We start from the raw sequence: 22,581 nt of genomic DNA, 5'->3' as shown, positions 1-22,581 counted from the left end.
CTAAAATGATATAACTGTAGTGTTTACCCCTATATATCATGCACAGTGTTTTAACTGGAAAAAATAACATGACAGTGCTGTGCAATTTTTTTTTCAGTTTTCCAACATGTAGCAGCAAGAAGTGGGAGGATGGCATTACTTCATTTATCCCTCACACACACTAATTCAAGCATCGTTATGAACTGTTATTTTAACTGTTATTATTGTTAGTAAAAAAAAGGGGTCACCTGTGATTTTTTTAAATATTAATATTATAAACTTTTTTCATCCTTGTCTGTGAAAATGCATTTTATCGATTGAATTTTCTTAGCATCTGACTTAATAACACTTCTCTCTGTACATCCGCCAACAGAATTATTCAGAGTTGTTGGCTCTGGTCCACCATTTCTTTGTTAAATGTTTAGAATTTGTAAGCATTGTGAACCTGTTGCCAGTGCAAGTAACCCTAATTCTTGCAATTTATACTTGTCACTTTTCTTTGCATTCTGTTAATGCTTATTGAAATTCCACATGAAATGGATTGGAAATGGCTGAACAAATACCAAATTGGAGATAGAGTGAATTTTTTCTTTGTGTCAATCATATTTGGGGATTTTGTTTTTGTTTTTCAGAACTGTGACTTGGCCCAGCAGAGTATAGTTCATATTGTTCAGAGTCCCCTAGACAGTGGTCAGAAAAGGACTGACGTTGAAACTGCCAACGCTGGAGGTATTCTAGGAGGCATGGAAAAAGAGCCTGAAAGTCTAACCCGTGTAGACCTTAGTACCAGCGTCCTCCCAACTTATTCTGCAGGGCTGGCTGTTATTCTGGATACTACAGACAACAGCAGTTCTCCTCCATCTGATAAATCAGGTAACTCACTGAGACTGTACAATTCAAAACTTAGCACTGACGTTTCAGACTTATCCTACATGCAGTGGCACAGCCACAGTTTCTTTTAGTCTTTTAAACAAACAATACAATGTCAATAATCTACGGTGAATATGTAGCTGAACTTTTGATATGTCTTCTAGTAGAGTATGTCGTACCTATGCTTGGGGGATGAACTGAATGGTTTGCTCTTCCTTTTCTTAACTTTTATGATGCTATTTAGTATTATAGATGAATAAAAGAAGCAACCACTGTCTATTCTTGTAACTGAAGCTGAAACCAGTTTCCATGACTAGAATATTAGACAGGTCATGCATTGAAATATTAATTTAATTTAATTTACAAGTTTTATGGCCGTTTTATGTTCACAAATTTTATTAAAATACTTCTGTGAAAGTTTTGTAAAGACATGACAAACACAAATTAACATATAAAGATAGATGACTTATGGTATGGATTTAAAAAGTTCTTATTCACAAAATTACAGTTTACAATATCCATGCTTCATTCTTGGCATCTATATCTGGTATGAATGAAGTAGCATAAAAATTGGCAAAATTATCAAGAGCCAATGTATGAATAATTAAACTGAATTTTGAAAGAGATTCCCAGGCCACAATTTTTCTTAGAAGGATCCCTAAAATAGTATTTCAATCTTCTAAGAGGAAACATCCTTACTATAATTCCCCATTATGCATCTCCTAAATTAGTAGCAATCTCTCTGTGGAACGCTACAGTACTGAGGTGACTTTTTTTTGCTAATTCATTGAAGAAGCCATTTAAAAGATCAATACACAAACACTTTTTTGTAGAAGCAGAAGAGTTCAATTCTAGAAGTAAGGCAAACAGAAACCTCTGAGATTAACCTGACCAAAAAAATCATCTTTACAATATATGGATTACCAAAACTGTTAAAATAATGTGTCGTAAGTAAATCACGCAGAAAGTGTACAGCTCATGGGTGGGTCGCAGAAGTGTTCCACAACTGACTTGATCAACCTCTCACTGCCAACTAATGATGAATGAGTGCAGTTTAGGAACAAATTAGTGCCTCGCTTAATGATCCACATCTCACATTCTGAATGAGTAATGAGACAAGAGGGGTGCATGCTAATTTAAATCTGATCAGTTGGGGCAGATATGATGAGATTGGGCTTGTTGTCTGAAGCACTGTGATGTGAACTGCTGGATTCTTCTTTTTATTTATTTTTGTCCCTGCATAAAATATTTACATGAACTTAATAACTTTGCCTGACATCGCAGGGCAATTTACACTTTTAAGGCTTCTTGTGGCACATCTTCATATTTTCATCTTGTGTCTCTTTCACACTCACAGTCTCCATGAGGCTTCTGACAAAACGAAGTATGCTCATTTGTCATAGCAAGGATCCCCAATGGCTGGATGATAATGTAACTGAATGTAGATTGCCTGTGTCAATGGACTAGGTCTATCTGGGATGCAGCTAAATAATTTCTTTATTTTATGAACAAAATAAAGAGACAGTTTTACTGAGACTATGTATACATTTAAAACACTACAGCAGCACAGCTGTAGCGTTTCAGCGTAGATGCTCGCTGAAGCAATGGGTGGAGTTCTCCTGTTGCTGTAGATAATCCACCTTCCTTAGAGGCAGTAATTAGGTCAACGGAAGAATTTTTCCATCAACCTAGTGCTATCTGTACTGGGGATTATGTCGGTTTAAATACATCGCTCAGAGGGTATGGATTTTTTCACTCTCCTGAGTGACATACCTGGATCAGTGTAGATTAGCTCTGAGTGATACTTCTGCCTGGCTAGTTGTTAATGACAGGTACTTTGTGGTGGTCTTTTCTACTCAGTTTGCTATGAGTCTCAGTTTGCTACTCAGTTTGCTATGAGTCTCACTATTATTAAAGAGGTTAAAAAAATTCTGCTTCTAATCGATTGGTGGCTGCACACTCACCTGCATTGTTGAGGGTTGAAACATCTGATTCCTGTTTACGGCTTTCTGCCTTTTTCTTAAAGTGAATGTAATGCTGGTGAAATGTATCAGACTGATAGTAGTAGATAGTGAACTCCTCCATTCCCTCTCCCCCCCCCCACCGAAAGAAATATATCATATGCATCTGCAATGAGAGCTTCTATTTACCTCCTCAATAGTTTGCCTCACTCACTCCTGTGGGTGAGAAAGCAGTTTAGTCCCAAAAACTATTCAGTCAATTGCTTTTCTACTGAGGCTGCTCAAAAGGTTGTCAGTTCTGATGGTGATTTTTGCACCTTAGAAACATCCACTTGGAACCATACAGTGCACATACAGTAGGCCACAAAGCAGTGGGTGAATGACAGATTTAAGTCTGTGACTGAGGTGAAGGTCTCCTTTAATTCTTTATTACCATCTACTCTAATATGCTGAGTGATTCTTTCATAAAAGTACAAGTAGTCTACAACATGTTCCAGCTTATTCCAAAGCCTTACATACTTCTTTCTGTTACTGCGGGATGATTTTGTTTTCTTTTAGCACAAAAACCTTGGTTTCTGACAAGAAAGGTCTATTGAAATCTCTTATCTTCAGAAAGATTCTCTCAGAAAGTTGTTCTTAAGATATTTAGTAGTTGAAGTACAGAATGTCACCAATCAGTCAGAGGGGAGGAAATGTTCACTGTAATATTATATTATATTATATTATATTAGTCACCTTAAATGACTGTTTCTTGGAGCAGCTAGTCCTGGAACCCACAAGAGGAGAAGAAATTGTTGATTTAGTCCTAAGTGGAACACCGGATCTGGTCCAATAGGTGAATATAGCTGCACTGCTTGGTAATAGTGACCATGATATAATTAAATTTAGCATCTTTCTAGCAGGGAAAACACCACAGCAGCACAACACAGTATCATTTAATTTCAGAAAGGGGGACTACACAAAAATGAGGAAGTTAGTTAAACAGAAATTAAAAGGTACAGTGCCAAAAGTGAAATCCCTGCAAGCTGCAATGGATTTTTTTAAAGACACCATAATAGAGGCTCAACTTAAATGTGTACCCCAAATTAAAAAAATATATAGTAAGAGAAACAAAAAAGTGCAACCATAGCTAATCAACAAAGTAATAGAAGCAGTGAGAGGCAAAAAAACATCCTTTAAAAATGGAAGTTAAATCCTAGTGAGGAAAATAGAAAGGAGCATAAACTTTGACAAGTGAAATGTAAAAATATAATTAGGAAGGCCAAAAAAGAATTTAACGAACAGCTAGTCAAAGACTCTAAAAGCAACAGCAACAATTGCTTTAAATACATCAGAAGCAGGAAGCCTGCTAAACAACCAGTGGGGCAACTGGATGATTGAGATGCTAAAGGAGCACTCAAGGATGATAAAGGCATTGCGGAGAAACTAAATGAATTCTTTGCATCAGTCTTCACAGCTGAGGATGTGAGGGAGATTCCCAAATCTGAGCCATTCTTTTTAGGTGATAAATTTGAGGAACTGTCCCAGATTGAGGTGTCATTAGAGGAGGTTTTGAAACAAATTGATAAATTAAACAGTAATAAGTTACCAGGACCAGATGATATTCACACAGGAGTTCTGAAGGAACTCAAATGTGAAATGGCAGAACTACTAACTGTGATTTGTAACCTATCATTTAAATCAGCTTCTGTACCAAATGACTGGAGGATCGCTAATGTGATGCCAATTTTTAAAAAGGCTCCAGAGGTGATCCCGGCAATTACAGGCCAATAAGCCTAACTTCAGTACTGGGCAAACAAATTGAAACTATAATAAAGAACAAAATTGTTAGATACATAGATGAACATAATTTGTTGGGGAAGAATCAACTTGGTTTTGGTAAAGGAAAATCATGCCTCACTAATCTACTAGAATTCTTTGAGGGGGTCTGTTAGGATATAGATATTCAGGCCTGTCTGCAAAGGCCTATACTTTAAGAATTTAGGTGTATTCTTATCACTTAGCTAGTTATAGAGGTATAAAAGAGAGAATCACAATCACTGTCTGTGTAATGGCCTTCTTTTACTGTGACAGTCTGAGGCCTGGTTCTTCGGCTAAGCAGCAGAGGCAGCCATAAGCTGGGAAGTGTATGGTCACATCCACACATTCCAAACTAGTCACATTGAAATAAGGTGCTATTGGGCTATTAGGAATACAATCCTGTCCTGATATTCCTATCACCTCCAGAGAAAGGGAAGAGCCTAGAAGATGTAAAAGGAAACTTACTTTGATAGCATCCTGTCTAGCAAGAACTCACTTATCAATAGACACAGCTGGAAAACCCTTATGTCTGTATAGATGTAGTTGTGAAATCCTCACTTCTGTATTGTTTTGTATGTTTATTTGCATGGTCTCTTTCTGGTTCTGTAATTGTTTTTGTCTGCTGTATAATTAATTTTGTTGGGTGTAAACCAATGAAGGTGGTGGAATATAATTGGTTAAATAACCATGTTACAATATGTTAGGATTGGTTAGTTAAATTTCAGTAAAATGATTGGTTAAGGTATATCTAAGCAAAACTCAGGTTTTACTATATAGTCTGCAGTCAATCAGGAAGTGGGGGGGGGGGAATGGGAACAAGGACTGGGGATGGGGGAATTGGGATCATGTTTTGCTAAAGGGGGAAATGGGAACAGGGGATGGGAACAGAAACAGGGACACAGACAAAGCTCTGTGGTGTCAGAGCTGGGAAAGGGGACACTAAGGAAGGAAACTGGAATCATGCTTCACCCCAATAAACATCGAATTGTTTGTGCCTTTGGACTTTGGGTATTGTTTCTCTCTGTTCATGCAAGAAGGACCAGGGAAGTGAGAGGGTGAAGGAATAAGCCCCCTAACAGGGTCGACAAGCATGTGGAGAAAGGAGATCCAGTGGATATAATGCACTTAGATTGTCAGAAAGCCTTTGACAAGGCTCTTAAGCAAAGTAAGCTGTCATAGGATAAGAGGGAAAGTCCTCTCATGAATTGGTAACTGGTTAAAAGATAGGAAACAAAGGGTAGGAATAAAGGTCAGTTTTCAGAATGGAGAGAGGTAAATAATGGTGTCCCCCAGGGGTCTGTACTGGGACCAGTTCTATTCAACATATTCATAAATGATCTGGAAAAACAGTGAGGTGGCAAAATTTGCAGATGATACAAAACTACTCAAGATAGCTATGTCCAAAGCAGACTGTGAAGAGCTACAAAGGGATCTCACAAAATTGGGTGACTGGGCAAGAAAATGGCAGATGAAATTCATTGTTGATAAATGCAAAGTAATACACATTGGAAAACATAATCCCAACTATAAATATAAAATGATGGGGTCTAAATTAGCTGTTATCACTAGTTGCATCAACAGTGGTGGTTAGGTTGGCATAGCTATGGTGCTCAGGGGTGTGAATTTTTTATATCCGTCAGCCTAAGTTTGAAGTGTAGACCATATGTTAGAAGCTCAAATCACCTACCTCTTTGAAGAACCAGAGGAGAATGCAGTATCTTATCTGGATAAGATGAGCACAACCATTTTTGTTATTATTATAAAGACTATTACTAAATATGTTGGCTAAACTTGGCTCTTGCTTTAATCATGGACAGACATAGCTGTATGACATACATCCCTTTTTCCATCACTTTTTTCCTTTTCTTGTGACTGACCACTCTGCTCTACATGGCAAAGAAGTGGGAGGGGAATTGAAAAGATGCGGCTAACAGTAGCAGTTTATTAATAAAAAAGTATTGCCTGAATACAGCAAAATTAAAAGTTAAAAAGCATTGCAGCCACAGCCCAAGCAAAATATAACTTGGGTGAACACGATCCTTAAAGGTATTATGAAGAACACCTCAGGGCTGGAGAACACGTTAAGGCAAAGTGAACTCACTATTATAGCAGCCAGTAGGTTGGAGATCTTATTTTGCTCCATTCTTGATGAAGCAGAATTTTTCACTCAGTAGAAATTGTAGGAAGTCTGTCAAATTTCTGTACAAGGAAACCTCCATCTGCTTCCTCTGTAACACTCAAACTCACTCCAGTCATTCATCAGTTCATCCAGTACAAGTCACAGAAGGATTTCCCTTGTACAGCCAGAAGGTCTCTACCAAGAGGCATGGAATAAATACTTCCTTTTTAATTCTTGGATCCCCAACAGAACTACATCATCTAAGGCAGGCCTGCACAACATACGGCCCGTGGGCCGCATGTGGCCCGTGGAGCCTCACTGTGCGGCCCCCGGAGGGATTCTGAATCCCCCGCACACGGCGCTCTGTGGGCAGCCCAGAGCCCTTTAAATCCCAGCCGCGGCAGGGAATCAAAGGGCTCTGGGTTGCCCGCAGCTGCGGGGAGCCCAGAGCCCTTTGATTCCCTGCCGCAGCTGGGATTTAAAGGGCTCTGGGCTGCCCGCAGCTGCGGGGAGCCCAGAGCCCTTTGAATCCTGGCCCACGGCTGCTGATTGCCCCCTTCACGGACCCCTGCCCTAACTGCCCCCCAGGACCTCCACCCCTTTCTAACACCACTGGTCCTTGTCCCCTGATACCCCTCTCCCAGGACCCCACCCCCTATCTAAATGCCGCTGCTCCTTGTCCCCCGATTGCCCCCTCCTGAGACCCCTGCCCCTAAATGCCCCTTGGGACCCCAGCCCCTATCTAAGCCTCCCTTCTCCTTGTCCCCAACTGCCCCCTCCTGAGATCCCCCCAATTTCCCCTCCCGACCTCACCCCCTACCTGTCCCCAGATGAACCCTTGAGACTCCCATGCCTATCCAACTGCTGCCTGTCCCCTGACTGCCCCCCCGAACCTCCGCCCCATCCAACCCCCTCTGCTCCCTGTCCCTTGACTGCCCCCCGGAACTCCCTACCCCTTCTCCAACCCCCAGCCCCCTTACTGTGCCACTCAGACCAGCGTGTCTGGCTCCATGCAGCTCCAGACATGTTGCTGCCATGCTCCCCCGCGGAGCCCACAGCCCACCCCCCAGCACCTGCCTTCCAGATTTGAACTCCTCAAAATTCAGGAGTGCTCAAGCTCAGTTTGGGCAGCTGTTACTTCATTTCTCCCAAATCAAATATACTGATCCACTGTAACTTGCTGTCAAAAAAGTAGGATAAAATTGAGCAAGAAATGCTTATTAGGACTGGAATTGCTATTTTCAACAGCCATCGCCTTTTTGTTTGTTAAAAAGGAAGACAGTGATGTTGCATTGGCAAATTCCCCATAGAAAGAAAGAGTGGAACAAAAGAATAATAAAGGCACCTCAACTTTTCCTCATTTATGGAGGACAGTCTTATAATATGCATCCAGATATCCTCCAATCACACAAGCTGAAAATTGTTCCACTTTACTGCAGCTCTGTAACCATATGGGAACCAGTCCTGTCTGTGTTTTGTGCACATCCAAAATTCCTGCTGAATGACCCACCCTGGGAGCGAGTCACCAGTGACCCAGGGCTGGGGCGGCAGGAGGTGTGTGTGGGGGGCACTGGTGGAGGGGAGCCCAGGGCTGGGGCAGCAGTGGGGTGGGGGGAGGGCACTGGTGGGGAGGAAAGGGGGAAGCCCAGCACTGGGGCGGCAGGGGGTGTGGGTGGGGGGAGAGCCCAGGACTGGGGCAGCAGGGGGGTGCAGGGGGGAGCCCAGGGCTGGGATGGGGGGCAGCCAAATTTTTTTTTGCTTGGGGCAGCAAAAAACCTAGAGCTGGCCCTGCTGGGTTCCCCCAGCCGCCGGAGCCCCGGGCCCTTTAATTTGCCTCTGAGGGCTCCCAGCCACCTCTTCAGCTGGGAGCCCCTGGTTGATTTAAAATAAAGTATCACCTCCCCACCCCCAACCTTCCTTTTTGGCCCACAGCTGTTTTGGTGGGGTGGCGCTGGGGAAGGAGGGTTTGTTTCCACAGGGCTGGGCAGCCCTGGGGCGGGGTGTTTCTGCGGGGCCGGGAGGTTTCGGCCCTGAGCTGTTTTCTTTGGCGGAATGTGACCCTCACCGCTTTACGAGTTGTGCAGGCCTGATCTAAGGGCATAATGGCCTGGAATAAGTTTAAAATAATCGCCAGTGCTGTTCTGTTTCATGGGGAATGCCCCCACCCTCCTCTTAAAGTCTCCGCTATCAAAGTGAATTTTTTGGAAGTGGGAGGATTTTGGTAACTCACAGATCTTTTTCTTGGAATATACTTTAATCAAGCTTGCAATCTGCAGAAGGTAGCTACCGTTGTGAGCTAGCAAAAGGAATGGCATTTGAAATAAAAGTTGCCGTTTTTTTTTCCAGCTATGTAGAAAGTGTATAAGACCATACTGGGACTAAGGACATTCACAGACTTTTAATTTGCTTTGTTAAAACTCCCACGATAGCCTTAGATTCAGAGAGGGAGGAGAGAATGCCAAGGAGTCTGCTCTCTGTGAGCCAAAGGCTGCAGAATCTGAGGGACAAGCGGTGGAGGACCTGGGCACATAGGATTTGCTTCCGATGGGCAGACCAGCACCATGAAAAGGAGCTCAGGCATCAGTGTAAGGACATAGGGATGGCTGAAAAGAGAAGAAAGGAACTATTGGAGTTGGAGGAGAAGTGAACCCAAGATGAAAGAGATGCTGGCAATGTGACTCCACCATGATCGAGTGATGAGGAACTGAGAGTTGGGGCTAGTCTACACTTACCAGCCGAGTCGACGCGGTGAGTTCGACTTCTCGGAGTTCGAACTATCGCGTCTAATCTGGACGCGATAGTTCGAACTCCGGAAGCGCCGCGCTCGACTCCGGTACTCCACTACTGCAAACGGCGGTGGCGGAGTCGACTTTGGAGCTGCGGACTTCGATTCCGTGGCGTCTGGACGGGTAAGTAGTTCGAACTAGGGTACTTCGAATTCAGCTACGCTATTCACGTAGCTGAATTTGCGTACCCTAGTTCGACCCCGCTTCTTAGTGTGGACCAGCCCTTGGCTTTTCAGTGTGACCAACTTGAGAGACTTCTGGGGATTGTGAGCTAATTGAGTCAAATCTGTTCTATGCAAACCATCTGCCTACCTATACTCAATGCCATCACTTCGAACACTTCCATGGCATCATGTCCTTCAACCTGTGCACATCTCTGGCTATGGAGGAGCTAGTCAATGAGGCAGGAAACGACACACCATAAGCAATATCTGCTGCATTCTACTTCCATTCCAATGCAGAGGAAAGAACCAATACCCTAATGATATATAAAACTGAACATCGCTATTTTCAGTTTATTTTGCTCTTTGATGTTTGGAGATTTTTTTCACTATTATATCCCTGCATGTACCTGTTGTACTTTGTACTTGCCTGTTTTGTTTTCCACACCTCCTCACCTTTGTAAAGGCGTTGAACTGCCCAAATATTCTTACCTTTAATAAAGCTTTGTTTGGTCACATACTGAGGTCTGGAGTTACAATGGATAATTACAACAAACAGAAAATGGCAAGTCCACCATATTTCTTTTACAGAAATCATACAAGCCTAAGTTTCATTTCACTCACCTGGCCCAAGGTGCAGCATCAACTCCAGTTAGTCAACACCATTAATCGGCCTCCCTGCCCCCCGTACTCCCCAGGCAGCTTGAGAATGCGGGCGTACAAGGCATCCTGTAACGGACACTGCACCAGCATCAAGAAGTGGAGTAGGTGGTTGTTTGTGAGCAGACTTCAAACCTTTATTGTCCTTGATCCATTCTGTCCCCAGATATTCCCTTTTATCATCACATGTATTGTTAAGCACACAAGAAGTCTCAATCATGTATATGACACTATATACATCACAGTCCAAATGAGTCTGTAAGCAGCTTTATCTTGTCTTCATTCAGCCAAAATCACATTCCACCACCACCCTGCATCTTCTCAGTGTGTAGTTGTACTGTCTCCTGCCAGACTGGTGGAAGTCAGGATAAGTTTAATCACTCAGGGCTGTAGATAATAGGGCAGGTTGGCACCATCATACTGGACACAGATACCCCATTTATAACCATGTGCCCTAGGTGGTAATAAAGTATCAGCTTTCATTGTGGTGAAATAGACCACGCCTCCAAACCACATAGACAGTTGGGAAGTTGATATTAATTAATATAAATCAGAAACTAGAAAGAATGGCTGGAAGAAGGGCTAAAGCAAATAAATACTATAACTGGCACACCAGTGAGGTTAGCCCTTAGCCCAGCTTAGCTGGTTCCACTGTGTCAGGCCTTTTTCCATTAATCCTGCCTAAGAAAAGCATACGAGGTGCATAAGTGTCCATTGACACTGGCAAAGAAAGGTAAAAAATAAGAATAAGATACTCAAGTTTGGGATTGCTTCTTCTTCATACTAGTAGTGAAGGCCTCGCTAGAGCTGCAGAGTCTATGTTCAAGGCATCCTTCCTGTGTAATAGAAAGTCTGAGTAAGGGCGGGTAGAATATCCAAAATGTAATCTGGTGAGTTGTAAGAAAATGTATATTTAATTCAGGATATTACCGTAGTTTTATTACTGTTATTTGAAATATGAATATATTTGTGTTGTGTAATTGTCAAAAAAATTATGGTATTTTATAATCTATAAGGCATTTTTGAAAGCATCTTCTCACTTAAATACAGTAATGAAATAACTTAGCATTGTGCTTTGAATTGTTAGGAAGCCTGTAAAGGATAGGAAAGTGCTTTGTGTCCCAATTTTGCTTGAAGCAAGTGGGCAACCCAAGTTTCTGAAGTAGTTTTAGAAATGTGACAAGTAATTCTAAACATATACTGTCAAATTAGTTTCAGGTCAGGTAACAGTACGATGTTCTTCTCCACTTCCCCATTTTAATATGGCATTAGTCTGAGTACTCCTAGATCTAAAATATACTGCTGTTTTTTCTCATCATCTCCTTGAGAATATCATCAAAACATGGGCACTGATCCATCCAAAATGGCCTCCAGCATTGCATGAACATCTATACTGATACTGTGGGACATGAACCCGTATAACTGCTCAACAACTGAACCAGACAAAATGAAGACAAGTACAATGATGCAGTTATTTTTTGCTCATGACCTGTTTTAGCCTGCTGTGTCAGAAAACTGGATATCTAATATTTACCATTCATTTTAAAAAGAAAAAAAAAGTGTTCTAAGCAGATTTCTCTGTCATTTACTAGCACTTTTCAAAAGGAAACTACTCTGTATAAAGAGTTTTGAGGGGTTTTTTTCCCCTTGCTTATTGGGAGAAATCACTGATGGATTAATAATAAAATAAATTCATGAATTAAATCTACTTTAGGTCCATGCTGATCAGTGTGAATCAATACTTGAAGTGGGTAAAACAGTATCCTCTTCAGTTTACATTAAATAATTATCTCTTTTTTCCCCCCAAAGCTTTGTCAAGCTCTAGGTCTAATGACAAGCAAGCACCAAAGTATTTACATTGAGTTTACTTTTTTTTTTTCACTTTTGTATGAATACATCTGGATAGAGTTTGTTTTTTTTCTCTTTATGCAGTAATATTCTGTTTAATGCAGAGTTGCAAAGCTGTATTTGTAAATCAGTTATTTAGACAGGTATTCATTTAAAGGAAACTCCATTGTTCTATCAGCAAATGGAATAATTCATCTGGTACACAGCAAATGTATTGTTTCACCACTAAATTCATGTAACTAGTCAGTTTTCTATGGTATTTTATGATTTAGAACACTGGCAGTTTTTCTAGAAATAGAAATCCTTTAATTGGCTTTAACTTAAAAGAAAATACATAGTATGGTATAATATTTGAGTATAGTTCATTTGGGGCCTGGAAAAGTTGTTGTTCTAAGAAGTTTGTTGATTTAAAGGTGAAGTGAACAATCTGTCTGAGGATCAATCCTACGGCAGTAATAGAATAGGAATTAAATTGTGGTTCTTACAGCACTGTCCTGGCAGGGTGTGGGAAGTTACCCCAGTGGTAACTCCTACGGAGATTGTCCCCTACTCTGGCAAAATGCCTCCAGGAGAAAGTGGGCTGCAGCAGCCAGTCTTGCATCCTTTGCAAGGGTGCAGTGTGTCCTCCTTGAGCTGTCCCAGCTCTGTTAATCTTTTGATCAGTGATGGGGAAAACATGTGGCCATGGCTCTACTCTCTCTCTTCCTCTTCTGAGCCCCTGGGAACTAGAGTGTCTCTGATAGCCATGATTATGGAAGAACCATAATCGTGACTAGTACTTACACAGAATGTGAAGAGGGAGGAATCTTTGTTTTGCCAGTAAGTTTTATTCACATTACTAACACTTAGAGCAAGAAAGAGAGTGCTCTGTTTAAAATTTTGGTAACATCAACTGTTGGAGAGAAAACAGTGATTCCTGAACAGGAAATGAAGAAGGAAATGATTTTCTAGTATTTGGTTTTTTGATTGAACTGTATTTGTCATTTGGAATTCAGTGTACTTGTTAGGAGAAAAGCAGGGCCATAATATGGTGCAGTCTTCTTATATATACATTTTTTTTTTCAAATTAGGCCTACCAAACACTTTTGGTATGTGATCCAGAGTTTGTTTGGAGATTTGGTCTAGACCTGAAGCCAGTTTCCAAATACTATCTGCCTTTGCTTTTTTTATGCTCACCTGTTTCTAGTGCAGTTCCCAAATGGTGGGCCATGGATGAAATACTGGTGATCCACAGAGCTCTTCCTGTTGCTCCACGGAGAGGTTGCTGGTCACATGGAACTGTCTCCTTCTACTCTGCTAGAAATAATCCCTATTTCCAGCAGAGGGAATTGATGCTTTGTGGAAATCATCACATCTTAGTAGTAACATAGGAGCTGCCATAGTAGTGCAAACGATTAGTTTATCTAGCTCTACTATCCTTCCTTTGGAAGTGGCCAGTACCATACCTGATCTTTCAGAAGAAAGAAACCTAACTCTGGAATGCAGCACTCAGACTGTGCAGTGCTGTTTTTAAAGATGAAATATTCTTTCTTGACCCTTGCAGGCACACCCTTGAAGCATGAGATCTGATTACCTTAAAGCATGTTGCCACCAGTAGATGTGGCACTCTTTAGTTTGGTCCTCTTTGAAATGAGGTTTTCTAAACAACCCTTAGTACTAATAAACACTGATTTTTTCAGCCGCTAGTAATTAACTATTGCTGTTTCTATCAAGTTTTTTAAAAACTGGTTAGGTCAGGTCTACACTTAACATGATGTGATTTTAGAAGACATTAGCATAATGGAACCTTTTCAATAAAATGATTCTGTAGCGCTTTAGTGAAGATGCTACAATGCGGACAGGAGAACTTCTCCCATTGGCATAATTAATCCGCCTCCATGAGAGGCAGTAACTATATCAACAGGAGAAGCCCTACTGTTGACATACCGCTGTCTACACTGGCAGTTAGGTCGGTGTAATGTTGCTCCGGGGGGTGGATTTTTCACACCCCTGAGTGACGTAGTTATACCAATGTAAGTTTACATTGTAGACCTAGCTTAAAACTTAGAAACATACTAACATTATTGCACTTTAGTTAGGACTATATTAAAAAATTGACATTACAAAGTCCTTGAAAGTTGACTCATATCCAATGTGTCTTCTTTTAGGCTTATTAACCCTTGGTAACGCACTGCTACACTACTTCCTGGTTCTAAATGTAAAAATATACATCCCCTCTCGACCTTCCAGCAACAGCAGAAAGTGATTTTATAAGACATTAGCATAATGGAACCTTTTCAATAAAATGATAAATCGAGCCCATTTCAAAAAACAGAACACACACTTGGTAATTTATTGCAGTCAGTGCCTTGCCGGGAACCTTATACGTATCATATGCTTTTAACTCTGATGAGAATGCTGCCATTTTTCCACATCTTGCATGTCTGTAACATTCACTGAGAAGAAAAATGTTCTTTCTAATGGAGCCAGCAGCACTTTTGGGAATGCTTACATGACATAATTATCTCTCATGAACATGTCTATTATTTCATTGTTTTTTAAGGCTCTTTCATGTTAATTAAAGCCGATAACATTTGCTAGCTTCTTCATGTTGAGGGGTGAGGAGGGAACACTGCTGTCTCCCTGGAATGAATTTTGATCATTGATAGGTGAGAGCATAGATGGGTTTTTTTCTGAAAATGCATAACTTCAAATCTTTCTGCAACCAGATGGCAGTGACATTTGTAGATGGCAAATGTTCTGTTTTAATTAAACAAAGCTACACATGTAATGTTTTCAGGAAGAATTGTTTCCATAAATTAATTGTTGATGGTAAAAAAAAGATTAACTTACATTTAGGTAACACTTCTTATGTGTAAATATACACAATAGATCATGAATATGTAGGGTAGAAAAAAATTTAATTATAAGGAGAAAATAGAACAGAAGCCTTAGTTTTAAGTCTGTTAACAGTATAGAGGCAACTGCTACCATGGGCCTTTGGACTCACATTGTACACTCAGTTCAAGTTCCTACTTCTCAAAATGACATAGGGGATTTATTCTCCTCACAAAGCACATGCTCAGGTTTCATTAATGTAATTGAGAGTTCTGCGCACACAGCAAGGGCAAGAGGAGACAGGCCTGAGCTACAGAAAGTAATTACATGCAATAGATAGTTTCATAAATTCTGTTGATACTAGGGAATAAAAAATAGCCATACAAACCAGTTCCTACTCTCTCAGACCTTCTTTGTAAGGACATATAACTTCAATAGGGCCAAGCCTGAACTTTTGTGAAAGAGAAAGGCCATTCGAAGAAAATTCACTAATATGTTTGGAGTGAATGTAATGCTTGTGAAAAGTAAATGGACTGATAATACCAGTGACTGAATTCTTCTATTTGTCCATGGAACAACACGGGCAATGGCAATGTAGCACTCACCTTCACTGCTGTGCCAATATGCTTTGGGTTAAATCCTGGTCCCACTGAAGTCAACAGGCATTTTGCTACTGATTTCAGTGGAGCCAGGATTTCACCTCCTATCTCACACCTGGATGATTACCTCTGGCGTGATAAGGCAATGGTTTCCAAGCCAGTTCAGTCTCTTGCTTCTCTGCTGAGACTGCCAGCAACGGTACCAGTTACACTTGCTGTCTTCTAATACGGACACCTAACAACAAGGAACTGGACTGAGATTACCAGTCCATTTCATATGGGTCCCTGAAAAGCCTTCAGTTGTTAACAATTTTAATTCACTGCTATCCTGGTCTGGATTTAAACCAGTGTTTTAGAGGTTTCTATCCCAGCATCATGGTAATGATCTGTGTTTACAGCTGTCTTATAAAATATATTTGCAAGCCAGTGAACAGATATACCATAGTGGGAGTTCAGATAAAATCCAAATTACTTGTAACAGCCAACAGAGGCATTTCCAAATTTCAGCAAACTTGGAGGAGATAGGACATGCCTCTTCCCTAGGTGCCTCCCTTGCAACTGCATCCTCTTTTCTTTTACAGCTCTATCCCAGACCACTCATGTGCTAGGCAGAAAACCTGGTTTGTAACCCCTTACATGCAGGAAACTAAGGAGTGTCTTTATACCTTGTCATAATGTTATTCAGAGGCTGGCATGATATACGGTATGCTGTAGTCATGTAATTATTGCGTAATAGAAACTTCTATTATATAACAAAAATGCACACACAAATGTACTGTACTCCAAAGGGGTTATAAATACTAACATATAAAATTAATAATACTTGTGTTGTTTTCTATGATACTTTAGCACTCTGTCCTGCTATGTTTTAGTCAAGGTCCCAAATTACATAACTAAAATTTGACAGTCTGTGTTTAAATTATAATTCCAAATACAAGCCAATCACATTAAATCTTTTACACCTTGGGATTTTAAAGAGAGAGACACTTGGTTCGACATATCTCATTTAAATGTATCTTAACTCCATCTCCCTGCTTCTTTATTGTATTCTTCTATCCATCTTATCTACATAAAATAGTCTGGTTTTCTCTTTAACTCATTAGACTACTTACTTCAGTGGCCTTATTTGGCAGCTCATTCCATATGTTTATAGCTTTTTAAGGAAAATCAGGCAGCTCCTTGTGCATTCCCTGTTCACCTCCAATTTTCTGATATTTAGATTGTGTTCTGCAGGTTTGGCACGCCTCATGTTCCATTTTAGCAAATGCCACCATTTTGAATTTCTGCTGCTATATTTTCTTCTATACTATATTCTTGAAGAGAAATCTAAAGATGGAGAGAGCAAAGGAAGAATATAATATTACATACAAAAGCCTCATGCTTTGAGAGCTTTCCGACACTGATCAATGTACACTTGCAATTTATATGATACAATAGCTCAACATTGTGAAAGGACATCAACAATAGAAATCTCGAATTATTTCCCATGCAAAGTAATGTTTTGCTGGCCAAATCCTGCTTTCCTTATTTGTGAAAGTAGTCCAATTTATTACAAGGGAATTTCCGTATGAGCAAAGAAAAAAGGATTGGTCCCAAGTGCTCAGTGCTGCTCTCATTGAAGTAAATGACAAAACCTCCATTGAGTTTGGTTATGCAGGATTAAGCTCTGAATCTAAGATTTCATGCCAGCTAATGATTATGAATACAGTCCTTCTGTCATTCAAACCATGCAGTCTATTTTAGGATTTTTCTGTAACACCCCATCATTATGGTATCTAAATCTTTCACAGGTAAATTAGATGTACATAGCAAGATCTTTAGTGGATTTCTAATTTCATAGAAATACAGGAATTGCCATAATTGATGAGAACTGTGGCCCATCCAGTCAAATATCCTCTCACCAAAAGTGGCCAGTACAAGATGTTTAAAAGGAAGTTGCAAGAAACCTTGCATTAGACAGAAGTGGAATAATTTGCCATGTACATTAGGTCTCCTCCTAATCTCTAGTAGTTAGAGATTGGCTTAAGCACTAAAGACCCAAAGTCTTGTTCTCTATATTGAGAAATCAGCTCAATTTCTTCGACTTTTCTGTGTAAGAATGTTTACTCATTTCAGTTCCCGCACTCTGCAGGCCTCTTTTTATTGTTGTGCATTATTTATATTAATGGAGTGCCTTAAGTGAATACAGACAATTATTTATTTCCTCTAAAGTGCTAATGTCCAATACTAAAAGCACCTAGCCAACTTCCAACTGATAGCTTGGAACTTATGAGGAAGAACATCCAGCTGTTCTAATACTTAGAACAACTAATAATGTTCTTCTTCACTCTAGAAAATATGACTTTTCCAGACTCTGCTGGCAAATTTGAAAAGCCTAATGGTTTGGGGGAGTTCACCACTGTTTGAATTCCAAATCGGCCCTTTCCAAAACCTGTCACAGATTTTTGTTTGATGTGACAGACATTACAACCACAGGCTGTATCTTTGGGAACCACATAGTATTTCATGTTTAAAGCATGAAACCCTCAAAAAGCCATTATACTGAGATTCATAGAATATTCATAGCCCATTTTATCAATATAGATGTGCATTTGGATGTTCCCGGCTCACTGGTGGTGGTGTGAGGTTTGTCTTTGATCATTTGGAATCATTTGGGGGTGATTAATGCAAAATTTTAAGGCTGGCTATGTATTCCCTAGCTTTTGAATTTGACCTTCTGGGGAATTGGGAGAGAGACTGGTTTTATCTATTTTCAGGGGTCTAGGGGACAAAGCAAGACTTGTGTATAAGGGCTTGTGTATAAAACAGACAGGACCTTCTGCCCACGGAAAGGCGCCAACCATTGCTGAAGGATTGGAAGGGATTTTGGCTTATCAGACCCCTCCCTCCCCATGTGGAAGATAATAGTTTCTGCTATGTTTATTGTTTTTACTAATGCTCTTACCCTAAGAAAAATATATTTTGCTTTGGCAGAGCTGGGTGGTAACTTATAACTGCTGGCGCACACTGGTCATTGTCCTCAGAGAGAAAGCTCAGCCCTGGTGCTGGCCTTTAGGCAGACTGGCTTCCTGGGGACATCACAGTGTATGACAGGACACTGTACAGCCTTAAAAACCCCAGTCAGTTGAGAGGGAAACACGGATTTCTGCCCAAAAGAGGTGATATTTGGGAGACTGAAATGTTAAGTGAGTGGCCTCGAGGAACCATGGAGGGGAATATGGGTTCAGTTACCCTGAAACTGTGACATTATGGTGACAGCATGTGTGGTATGGGATCTATGACAGTGTGAATTGCCATTAATGGCAACAGCAGTGAAAACAAGTACTGTATAAGGGAAGAGCACAAAGAAAAGTGCAGAGGAAGGGGAAAATGAATTATGAACAGCTTAAAAAAACATGAGCTGGTTGAGATATTCCTTGAAAGGCAGATTAACACTGAGAAGTGGACAAAAGCACCTAATTGACCTGCTACACTCTGAGAACCTGAAAACAAATGATGATCCAGGATCACAGAGAACACGCAACCCACTGGCAGAGGATCCAGCTGGTGGGAGAAATTTTGGAGACAACTCCCTAGAGGGAAGCAGGGAAGAGGAGACAGAACTGACAACCATGGTGCACCCAGACTTCAGTGAAGATCCTGGACATATCTACAGGTAGAGCAAGGAAAGCTGCAGCTAGAGAGGGGCATGCTGCATCTGGAAGCCCAGCTACTTGTAGTGTGGGAGAAGCAACATCAACATGAGGAGAAGCAATGTCAGCATGAGAAGAGAGAGAAGGAAAAGCAACAAGAGGAGAGTTATGGACAGGCAGCACCAGCAAAACCCTAATCCAGTAGGTAGAGACAGACCCTATGTACCTGTCCCAGTGGGTGGTGTAGACTCCAAATTATTCCTCATTTTAGCGAAGGGGATGGCGTCGATGTGTTTTTAAATGATTATGAAATGGTATGTGAATTGAACCAGGTGGTGCAGAAGGACATGTTGCAGTATCTGGTTCCATTAGTATCAGAGAAGGCCTTAGATGCTTTCACTCATATGGACAGAGAGGACTATAAAGATAGTGGGTGATGCAAACAAGTTTGTTGCAAAAATTTAACACAGGAGGAAGTTTCAGGGAATTCAGAAACAAGGGGATTTGAACTACACTGAGATTTAAACCCAAATTAGGGGTTATGTAAGAAACCACATTGGAGGGGTACCACAGTCTATGAGACCTACCAATTAATTAGTTTAGAACAATTCTATAAAATCTGCTCTGCTTCCACACACCTCTGACCTAAAACATGTTAAATATACACAAATCCTAGAGAGATGTGTTTAGTGGGGAAGTTGGCAGACCATTATGCAGATAGGCAGCCTGGGCTTGATAGAAAATCTAATTGAGGTGGCATGGGATCAGAGGATGGGGACTGGACTCAGTCAAGCAAGATACCCAAGGGGGAAGGAAGCCACCTCTGAGAATCCCCAGGAGGGACTGGGAAAAGCGGTATCTCATCTGGACCAGCTGGGTCACTTTGCCTGGGGTTGCCTAGTCTGCCCACCGAGGCTCAGAGCAGTGCTAGAAAGGCCAGCTGCCCCCCAGCCTCAGAGAGTTAATTGTGTGAGTGAATCTCCAGCGAGAAGGAGTCACATAGCCAGACCACCAATGGCATATAATGTTCCCGCTGAACCATTCACACCCCAAACCACTGTCCACATGTCATGCTGCACCCTCCTGGATACAGATCTATTTGATCCCCAGTGGGAGCAGAAATTGATAGTTAATCGGGAGACCTACATTGGATGGAGAGATACTGGGATTACTAAAACTATTGTTAACTCCCAAGTCATGAAATCCCATCAAACGCTCCCATGGTGTGAAATCCGTGTTAAAGTTCCTGCTGCAAAAGCAATTGTTCTACCTACATTACATATTGATATGAAGTCCCAGGAAGGCTCAGCAGTGTTGGTTGTAGATGTGTTGGCAAACATTCCATTTTTCTTTTTTTTCCCTTTTTTTTGTGTGTCTTTTTTTTTTGTTTGTTTTGTTATTGGGGAATGATATCCTGGCTTTAAAGGCAGAAGATGTGAATCAGACCCCCTCGGTTAGCTCCAAACCTTCCAAAATTCAAATAGCCTAGCTGACAGGGAGAAGGAGAGCTGTATCCCTTCCCTGCCCTTCTCTCCCCATGCCAGTATTGGAGAGGAAGCACTGTCTAGATCAAGAGTACTTAGTTACTGTCCCAGTGTATGCAAACAAATACCGAGACTGAGGTCTCTATAAGTTTTAAGGAAAATTCTCACTATATGTTCCATTCTATGCATCCGATGAAGTGGGCTGTAGCCCATGAAAGCTTATGCTCAAATAAATGTGTTAGTCTCTAAGGTGCCACAAGTACTCCTGTTCTTTTTAAGGCAAATTCTCTGAGTCTTCAGTCCCAAGCCAGGGAAATAAGCACTGTACCCATTCACCACAATGAATTGGCTTGAATGCTGGAAGACAATAGTAATACACCAGAGCACTCTGTAATTAAGCCAGAGGGCCTCTTGTTCAATGTTCTCAGTAATCAAGGAGAAAGGATGTGACTCTCTCTGACCCAGTGGTAAGACTCTCATGTATCAAGTAATTGGGTTCTCATTAACTCAGATAGTAAAACACTTGACTTGGGACAGAAGGTCTCCTACATTGACAGGTTGAAGAATAATAATAGGGCTTGATATCAATGAATCTTCTGGAGAAGCGAATTGCTGTGCATAATAGTATCTAATAAATGCTTAATACATAACACAAAAACACACTTTAAAAGTTCATTAAATACAATAAATTTCTAAACAAATTGATATTTTGATTCCTTATATTGAAAAGTCCTATGGACTAAAGTTGGAAATAGTGAGCCTTCCCAGTCTGTCCTTCCCAGTCTGCTGCAGAAGTTGAGGGCTGCTGTTTGTTCTGTTCGATGGTAATGATTCGTTTATTTCTTTTTAATTTTTTTTGCCCTCTCAAGGCCCACTTCCAAGAATAAGGCATATAAGCTTTTACATTTTTAATATGAAAACAGAATTTCCTTGACTTTTTTTTATTTTCCCCAAATCACCTTGTGGCTAATGGCTGGATCCAAACTCAGCCATTTTCATTGTCAGTGATAGCTACAATCAGACAAAAGACACAAGACAACTTGAGCAGGTCCTCTAGGAATCCATTTTGAAGCACTTGGAGAGGAGGAAGGTGATCAGGAACAGTCAACATTTATTCACCAAGGGCAAGTCATACCTGACCAACCTGATTGCCTTCTATGATGAGATAACTGGCTCTGTGGATATGGGGAAAGCGGTGGATGTGATATATCTTGACTTTAGCAAAGCTTTTGATACGGTCTCCCACAGTATTCTTGCCAGCAAGTTAAAGCAGTATGCATTGGATGAATGGACTATAAGGTGGATAGAAAGCTGGCTAGATTGTTGGGCTCAACGGGTAGTGATCAACGACTCGATGTTTAATTGGCAGCAGGTATCAAGCGGAATGCCCCATGGGTCGGTCCTGGGGCCGGTTTTGCTCAACATCTTTATTAATTATCTGGATGATGGGATTAATTGCACTCTCAGCAAGTTCTCAGATGACACTAAACTGGGCGGAGAGGCAGATACGCTGGAGGGTAGGGATAGGGTCCAGAGTGACCTAGACAAGTTGGAGGATTGGGCCAAAAGACATCTGATGAGGTTCAACAAGGACAAGTGCAGAGTCCTGCACTTAGGAAGGAAGATTCCCATGCACCGCTACAGGCTGGGGACCAACTGGCTAAACAGCAGTTCTGCAGAAAAGGACCTGGGGATTACAGTGGATGAGAAGCCGGATATATGAGTCAGCAGTGTGCCCCTGTTGCCAAGAAAGCTAATGGCATATTGGGCTGTATTAGTAGAAGGATTGCCAGCAGATCGAGGGAAGTGATTATTCCCCTCTATTTGGCACTGGTGAGGCCGCACCTGGAGTATTGCATCCAGTT

The 22,581-nt window shown here is 41.1% G+C and overlaps 1 protein-coding gene across 4 annotated transcripts in view; it reads left to right on the top strand.

Moving 5' to 3' along the window:
* Nucleotides 1-22,581, top strand: part of PRKN (parkin RBR E3 ubiquitin protein ligase) — a 1,207,207-nt gene that overhangs the window by 421,945 nt on the left and 762,681 nt on the right. For all 4 annotated transcript variants that reach the window (XM_045009067.1, XM_045009066.1, XM_045009069.1 and 1 more), the window contains one exon: nucleotides 612-852. In XM_045009067.1, coding sequence (XP_044865002.1) covers nucleotides 612-852 — 241 coding nt within the window. The remainder of the gene's footprint in view (nucleotides 1-611; nucleotides 853-22,581) is intronic.

The sequence above is a fragment of the Mauremys mutica genome, chromosome 3 (assembly GCF_020497125.1).
Source record: "Mauremys mutica isolate MM-2020 ecotype Southern chromosome 3, ASM2049712v1, whole genome shotgun sequence".
In the NCBI taxonomy this organism is placed as follows: Eukaryota; Metazoa; Chordata; order Testudines; family Geoemydidae; genus Mauremys; species Mauremys mutica.
The sequence above is the reverse complement of the archived record's forward strand: the minus strand, read 5'-3'. Positions and strand labels throughout refer to the sequence as shown.